An 8,562-nucleotide genomic window follows, 5' to 3' on the forward strand; every position below is an offset into this window, starting at 1 on the left:
AACAGCGAACGGCTCTTAATTAGTCCTGTTTCCTTCACGATTGGATTCACTATATTCTTTTACGTGTGGTATAGTCAGTAGTCGATCTTATGTGTATATTAGTTTATTATTTAGTTTCAACGAAAAAATTAATTAATAGCTCTTAATCTATACTTTTTTCATTTTATCGATTTTTGTAATAAATAACAGATCTCCGTATTTACATTTATTAATTCAGAAATTATTCGATATATTCTAACGATGGCGTAAGAAGAAATGGAAATGCTGTGCATCCGCACTGAACACACATTGCTGCGTATTATTTTCTCTTTTCGACATGCGGGATGCTGCGAGATATTGTGGCAAAGTTACTTGATTCCCAGCTTCCGCCCCGAGTTACGTTGTGAAATTTTCTGTTCCCAGAGATTCTGTCGGGCGTCGTGCAACCATTTCACGCGGATTCCAATCAGTGCGTCTACAATCCCGATGGTGCACAGCAAAACAGGAATTACCCTTGCTACAAGTGCGGCAACGCGTTCACGCGCAAGAACAATTTGTATAATCACCTCAAGTTCCAGTGCGGCCAGTTGCCGCGATTCAACTGTCCGTATTGTTCGTACCGCACGAAACACTCGTCGAACGTGAGGTCGCATATACGCCGAATACATCCGAATGAGAGCGTCTACGTTCTCGACATGAGCAAGACCGTCAGCCGAGATGAATGATACAAATTTTGCAAGCTTCCTTCCTTTCGAGATCGTTCACAAAGCAAAGCTGCAAGATGTATCTCGAAGCAGTTGTGATATCGGTCAACCGAATGGCCATTTGTTGTTTTTTATCTGTTGTTTTTATCTGTTGCTTTTACGTGATCGTTTATGCCATATACATCGATGTATCAACATTGTTGTTTAGCGATTTTTGCTTGTTGGTAACGTTATATCTTGTTGGTACCGTCGATATAGACTGAACTTAAAGATTACATTTGACGTTCCCTCGACGCAAAATATTCGAGAAATTATTTGTTCGTCAAATGCATTATATAGGTACTTATTGCATATTTATTTTTGTAATATGCCTTTGATGATATACTGTTGAATTTGATAATGTACCGAATTTTCAATGTAATTGAATAAATTTCGAACATTCATTATCTGTGTCCTGTGGTTCTAGCGAGTCCTTTCTCGAAGACTGATTCCCCAAAGTTATCGGTATAATTCGTCTTTCTTTTTTTAATCCCTTATTTTTACAAAATAATCGTTTAATGTAGCGAATTTGACGTAATTGAATAAATTTCAAATGACCTTTATTCCCACATCGGTTTTTCTTTGCTCTAGGATGTCTCTTTCTCTGGAATGATAGTTTAAGATTACTCGTTATAATTCTGTTAATTTCTGTGCTGAGATGGCAATGCGCTAGTGCATATCTTGGTTAACCGTAAACGACACGCCGTCAATGATGGGTATTCTGTTACAGGCATTGATCCTTACCAAGTTTGGCTTCCTGCGATCTCCCTGGGAAACAATCGATTGTTCCGCTCCGTAGGTCCGAGTCCGCGGATCCGCGGTCAAGCGTCGCATTGGCGCAAAAGGTTTCGCTGCACTAACAACTGCGGGAGTTGCTTTACGCACCGTGGTTCCCTGACCAGGCATCTGCGTTACGAGTGCCAGCAAAATCCGCGTTTCAAGTGCCCGACCTGCGATTTTCGCTCGAGATGGACCTCCGATGTCTACAAGCACGTGCGCAGAAAGCACCAAGGCACCGCCGTGCGTTGTATCGACATCGGCAGAAATTGAAGGAATCTTTCTTTCTCTTCATTGAAATGTCATTAAAATGACCTTGTACTGCGCGCAGGGAATTACAATTTGTATGTATTCTCTGGGAAAAATAAAGACGGCTATAACTTTGGGACCCACTATTGTGCGTAACTAAAAATCGTAATTAGCTATTCTAGATATCTCAAAAGATTTTTAAGTTATACCAGCCAATTTTCTCAATTAGTTCTGTCGATATTCAGTTACGCAAAGATAATTTTTACTTAAGGGGCACTAACCAAAATGTTAATTAGAGTTCGAGAGTTACGATATTCAAATAATTTGATTACTATAATCGTCTTATAACCGTCTTTAACTTTTCCCAGAGTTTAGTAAGCGTCAATTAAATAAAAATTTTACAAAGCGAAATAGTCATCATGCTTATCACGTTAGTTTTCTCCAAAGAAAGTTCCGTTTATATTTTATACTATGTATATGTACTGACATGTATTACATTTAATACTCTTTAATATTTCTGCAATGATGGATTTTCAATTAATATTACTTCAAGACATTGTCTGAATTTAAATCAGTCCATTGTCTCAAGCTGATCGATTCTTCCTTTTCTTATTCTGAATTTCTTTACACGATTATGTTTTCTTTATAACATTTAAGCGATATTGAACAAATTAAGATTAACTCTAATAATAATTTAGCGTTGTGAGAATTGTGTCACTAAATTTTCAAATGGTTTAATCTCGTAATGCCGTCTTGATGTGATTCAAGCGAATTTATATGCAAATAATTGGATGGCAATTTATTATTGTATCTGCTTTATTTTAATTATTTGCGGCATTTTAATTGTTTGCTATATTTTTTACTCTTATATTTGTCAGCAATTCAATTTATTTCTCGATTAACTGGCGCAATATGTACAAAAATGCGTTTTTTTCTCGCTGTTCCTGTTTCAGTTCGCACTTGAAAAAGGCTCGAATCTTGAGCCGAAACGTCGTGCATTTTTGTACATATTGCGCCAGTTAATCGAGAAATAAATTGAATTGCTGATTTTATTCACTGGCGGACGAAATTATTACCGATATCTTATATTTGTATCTACGAAGATATTTATGTTTTTTAATGCAATTTATGGCGAATGCCATTTTTACAAAGATAAAGTGATTGTATAAAAAAATTGATTAGAATGTATTATGCATTTTCTTAAAAGCTATATACATATTATATGAATACGTATAGATATATATATTATGTATATGTATGAAATATATGTGTATATTAATAAGAAGTTATGCATAGTAATAATTTTGATCATGAAAAATTTTTTCAAAATATTATATCATTGAAATTATTAGCTCCTCTTGATTGAGTTACGTCAAGACGATGCTACGAGATTTCGGCATTCAATTTATACGAAATATTACATGTAATTTTTTTGATATTTGTTACGAAATTAGATAAATAAATCTCTGAGTTAAGTATCTTTTAAAAAACGATTATTTGTTACTTCTTGTTGCTCTATAATCAAACGCGACGAAAAGGTCGGCGCAAATATCGAGTCGAAATTCTCACGCATTACTGACCGTGCGTTTTTCGCTTGCGTCTTTTTCAGGTAACGAGGTGTATCTAGTGGCGAAGTTGCAGCCCCTCGACTTCAAGGAAAAGCACCCGTGCCCGAAGTGTAGCCGTATCTTCGAGAAGAAAGGCAGCCTGAGCAGGCATCTGTTGTACGAATGCGGAAAGAGACCGCGTTTCAAATGCCCGTACTGCGGATATTGTTGCAGCTTGCGCAGCAATGTTTACAGACACGTGCGCAACAGTCACAAGAGGAGTGAAGTGTATGCGATGGACATCATCATGAACTGTCTCATGAAACCGCACTGATCGTTTTTTTTCGCATTTTTAACGCGAACCACTAACAGATTTCCCTGCAAGCTCTAAATTAAAAAAGAGGGTGAAAATATTTTACGCTCATTTTATGTACCTGATACCAGTATAATGTGACGTTACGCTAAATACGCGCGAAAAGGATAAAAGGATATAACAGTTGAGTGACTTCGTGATGAACTTATTTTTCATTTTATACTTGGCAATGGAAAATACTACTGAATATGACATTATAGGACATTAAATTAAAATTTCTGTTCTGTATACGTAATAAATTTCATCATAGCAACAGTTTTCATCTTTTTTTTATATTTCAAATTTAACAAATTACTCTCACGAGTCTTATTGTTTAATATTAAACATATATTTATGATGTTCTAAAAATGGTATAAAAGAGAACGAAGTCATAAGAGAAATCGGCTTATCTATCTGTCCATCTACTCGTACATGTCTGTGTGTAACATTTATGTTTCATTGTATCTTGTTTTAACATGTCTTTAATTTTTGTGTTCAGCCTAATTCCATTTCTGTTCATTTTGGAGAATCGTGTAGATTGTCGAAAATAATGAATGTGTTGTTCCGCATCGATGACATCATAATTAACGTTTTTGATCCCGATCTTTTTTATGTTTTAGACGTGACCTGATTAGTTGTTTTATTCGTTTTTCCCCTATTTTTTATGTTTAGCACACGCGAGTATCTCTCCGCAGACGTCTAAGATCATCGATCGGTACCATTGTTGTTCGAACTGCTGTCGTTTCAAGTGGAAGAACAGCCTCATTCGACATTGTCTGTACATGTCCGTACTGCAGTTACCGGTCCAAACAGCGCAGTGATGTTTACAGACACATCTTCGTTTTTTTCACGAGAAGCATGAGATGCTGGACGTCGACATGTTTAAACATTGCGTCGAGAAAGTTAAAAGCGATTTCTTCATTGTCAAAGTCTGGAAATATCTTTTGATATTGACACCGCCGACGTGCCTATAAATACGCGAACATTATCTAAAAGTTCGGTGCCAGGAAGGGATGAATGAGGAAATTTCCCTTGATGCTTGATAGGAATACTATTTGTTTAAGTCGCAGAAGACTCCTCATGAAGATTAACGCTAATAATGTGCAGTAATTTTTTTTTTTAAATAGTGTATATGTTAAAATTTATTTTTTGGTGAAGTGGATAATTTAAGAAATTTACTTCATTTTGATTGCATTGGATTATTTGATTTTATATTTTGCAACTGAATTATTTTTTACTTTACATTTTATTATTATTTTCTTTATAAGGCGGAAAGGCCTAATTGCATTATTTTATAAAGTTGCCTTTAACGCCAAAGAACGTTCTCTTTGTTTGTATCATGTATAGTATAACAAAAATGTTATTTAGTTGATATGACAAATAATGCTTTTTGCATAATGATTGCATAAAGTAACGTGATTCTTCGTACAAATAATTTCTATTGCGTGAAATAATAAAAAAAAACACATTAAATACATATATTATACTGTATTAATTGATTGTTAAGAAACACTATTTCTTACGCATAAAATATATTATTAACATTTTATAACTTCTTTAATATTTCTACTGCATTATGGAATCATCAAATTATAATACTTTTTTATATAAAAAAATTGATTATATTACCATGTCCTTCTACCTTTTATTGCAATCATTATTTTTTAAAACAAACTATTTTGTTATTATAACATTCATCTTCATCACAATCATTTGTCTCTAATATTACAAACATTTTTTAAACGTAAGTAAACAATTTGGTTTCTTTTATTGAGAATTATTATTATTATCATTACTGAAACACCAAACTTTATTATTTTCTTGCATGTTAAGAGTTTTTGTTTTATTTTCACCGTCCACAGCGATTTTAAAACAATATCGTCAAGAAGAACTTTCTTAATAATTTGCTAGCTGTAATAACATATCTCGGACATTCATTCTTTGTTTGTAAAATGTCATTTATCTATTTTTGTACATACGCACAAGCTTTACCTTCTTGTGAATCCGGATGCTCGGACCAATGTTAAAGCTAACGCGTGTTTGCACGCGAACGCTTCGAAGTGTTAATAATCAGGTGGAATTATCTCTGTGTTCACAGGTTTTTCTCATATGGGTTTCTACCGAAGAAGGAGGAGGAAATGCACCAGCAATCATCATGCGAAGTACCAGTGTCCCAACTGTCCCTGCATCTTCGTGTGGAAGTGTACCCTGAGAAGGCACCTGCGCAACGAATGTGGCAAGGACCCGCGTTTTAAATGTCCCTACTGCGATTATTGTGGCAAGTGGAAGGCCAATATTACCAGACACATCACAAGAGTGCACAAGAATTGCTCTAATTACGTATTGATTACCAATTAGGATTAACTTTCTTCTTTCGATGCACGTTACCATCTTTAAAATGTGCTTCGGAATATTTTGGCACAGCTATTAAACAATTTATTCCGTGATAATTACGTTAGAGTGAGGGAAGTACCCAGAGTAGCCATGCGTGTCTGAACAAAATCATGTAAACCTGTGATTGCTTATGATGATACTATGAGGCAACTTGTCATATATTTGCTTCAATTGGTTTCGAGTAATTTGAAGCAACTCGCAGGCAACATTGGATATATGTATTGCCAGCAATTTATCGGCAAGAGAGCAGCATCAAATTTACTTCGCGTTGCTATCTGGGTACCTATAAATTTTTAAAACTTTAATTTAAAATTATTTCATTATTGAGTTATGATTGTATTAGAAAGAAAGTTTTACTTTTATTTGCTTTGCTGCAATTTTACTGTTCTATGAAAGTTTTTCTTTCAAAAATCAACGAAGAATTATGACGGAAAGGAATAAAATAAAATTCTAAATTAATATTTTCTTAACTAAATTTTTGTGTATAATTAAAATATTTTGAAAAATGTAAAGAAGAAATACATTATTATAAACACATTAATCATTGACATTTTGAAATTTTTTACAATTGCGTTTATTACGATTAAAGGATTAGAGAACAAAGCTATATTTTAAAAAAATTTATATATATGTATATTATATATACACACGCCCACACACATACACATCTTGCGACTTCACGATGCATGTAATTTAAGATGTAAGAATACCAATAAATTGCGAGTATTCGAAAATGCAATGCTGGAATTATCTCTACGTCAAAACAAAATAAATAAAAATTATTATCTTTATCCTCCATGAATTTCCTCGTTCTTTTCTACAATTTTCTATTTTTTATTCATTCTTTTTTTTCACGATAATGTAATCAGTAACATGATTTTTTTAAATATTGCTTTTATATTGTTATAGATGCGTGACAGTTGACAAGTTGATAATATATAATTTTCTTTTTCAGATAATTCATTCTTGCAGAGTGCAGGTAAATACGTGTTACTTTTATTTATAACACAATATGATGCCGTTGAGATTTAACAAGAAATATGTCTCACTAACTGTTTAATTATTAATGTGGTGTTCTGATATATTGCATTTTGGACCTCAAAATATTTCCCATGTAAAATTTCATCGATAATTGTCATGTATTAAGTGTAATACTCATAAATATAGAATATTTTACTTTTACGTTGCTACATCTTTATTTTTCAGCATTTTTATTTCATGTGTTCGTTACACATTTTATTTTTTCGGAAGGAAACCCTCGCGATGAAACGATCGACTTTTTCGGCATGTTATCCCGAAGGACGCACACGACTTTGCGTCAGGACTGACTGGACGCTTTGTCTGCTCTTTTGCTTTCAGGCGTTAATGGGTCTTTTAAAGCCTTCAGCAGATCGTTGTCCAGCGACGCCGACAACAATATCAGGTTCCCTTGCCCGAATCACAACTGCGGTCGCGCCTTCAACTGGAAGAGGAACCTGACGCGGCACCTGAAGTACGAATGTGGTCTTCAACCGCGCTTCAAATGTCCCTATTGTGATTATTACGGCAAACTCAAGGGCAATGTCAGCAAGCATCTCCTCCGCAGGCACAATACCCGGAAGATTTACGTCGTCGATCTGTCCCAAGGGACATCGTGAGCGCTCCACTTAACCGCGCGTCTTTCGTTTGCCGACAAATAAAGAAACCTGCCTGTTTTTATGGGTTCGTGAATCTATGCGACTTCGGCTTTGATCTGTATTTCTTTGTCTAATCGTCTATCTCTGTCTCTTCGAATTGCAAGGTAATCCTATCAATCGCATTACTGCAATGCCGACAGTTTGTTCAAGTCTGTTAGAAGCTATATATATACGCTTTCGAGTAAAAATTGTATTTAGAAATACGCAAAAATATTAACATGATTACATGAATAAATACATAAGAACAAATGCACATTTGCGTTTTAATCGCTTCACAGCTTGGTGAGAAAATTGCATGTGTAATACTTATAACAGTATGTATGGAACGTCTGGTCAAAATAAAATGGAGTATCTCAGACGAACAAGAACTTTTAAAGACCAAGAAATTGCGATTGCAGTTTCGAAAAGGAAAAAAGAAAATTCTCCCAGAATAGGATCTTGTTTGAATTAATTATTTGCGATTTTACGCATGAATATTGGCGTTTTTTCTCATTCCGAGGTTTCAAAAATGATTATCGGCACGAGTTCTGCCTTTTCGCACGCGTCTAAGCGAGCATCTCTGGAGCATTTTTTCACGCACGAGTCATTACTGTTTCAGATAACAGAGTACGCATGGCTTATCTTCGCAAAAAGAGAACACGAAGAAACGTCCATTTTTCGTGTCCTAATTCGAATTGCCGGAAAGTCTTCGGGTGGAAAGAAAGTCTGCAGAAACATCTTCGCTACCAATGCGGCCAGAAGCCCAGGTTCAAGTGTCCCTACTGCGACTATATATGCAAGTTGAGGCCCGACATACGGAAGCACATTCGAGCCAAGCATCAGAATAGCTATGTCTATGTCATCGA

The 8,562-nt window shown here is 35.0% G+C and overlaps 2 protein-coding genes across 3 annotated transcripts; both read left to right on the plus strand.

Moving 5' to 3' along the window:
• Window positions 1-3,042: 3,042 nt before the first annotated feature.
• On the plus strand, window positions 3,043-6,780 carry LOC112465931 (longitudinals lacking protein, isoforms A/B/D/L-like). 2 transcript variants are annotated; one of them, XR_003042083.1, is made up of 2 exons: window positions 3,043-3,583; window positions 4,320-4,810. XR_003042083.1 is itself a non-coding variant. In XM_025033742.1 (2 exons), the coding sequence occupies exons 1-2, from the start codon at window positions 3,541-3,543 to the stop codon at window positions 6,003-6,005; spliced, it is 303 nt and encodes a 100-aa protein (XP_024889510.1). In that variant the 5' UTR covers window positions 3,043-3,540; the 3' UTR covers window positions 6,006-6,780. The 2 variants fall into 2 exon arrangements, 1 of the variants encoding a protein (XP_024889510.1); XM_025033742.1 differs by lacking the exon at window positions 4,320-4,810 and adding an exon at window positions 5,746-6,780.
• A 589-nt stretch (window positions 6,781-7,369) lies between these two features.
• Window positions 7,370-8,554, plus strand: LOC112465912 (longitudinals lacking protein, isoforms A/B/D/L-like; the record flags this gene model as incomplete). Its single annotated transcript, XM_025033715.1, has 1 exon — window positions 7,370-8,554. A coding segment is annotated over one exon (309 nt), but the record flags the coding sequence as incomplete, so codon positions are not given.
• Between the last annotated feature and the right edge of the window lie 8 nt (window positions 8,555-8,562).

This window comes from Temnothorax curvispinosus, unplaced genomic scaffold (genome assembly GCF_003070985.1).
Source record: "Temnothorax curvispinosus isolate PA1 unplaced genomic scaffold, ASM307098v1 QBEX01015652.1, whole genome shotgun sequence".
In the NCBI taxonomy this organism is placed as follows: Eukaryota; Metazoa; Arthropoda; class Insecta; order Hymenoptera; family Formicidae; genus Temnothorax; species Temnothorax curvispinosus.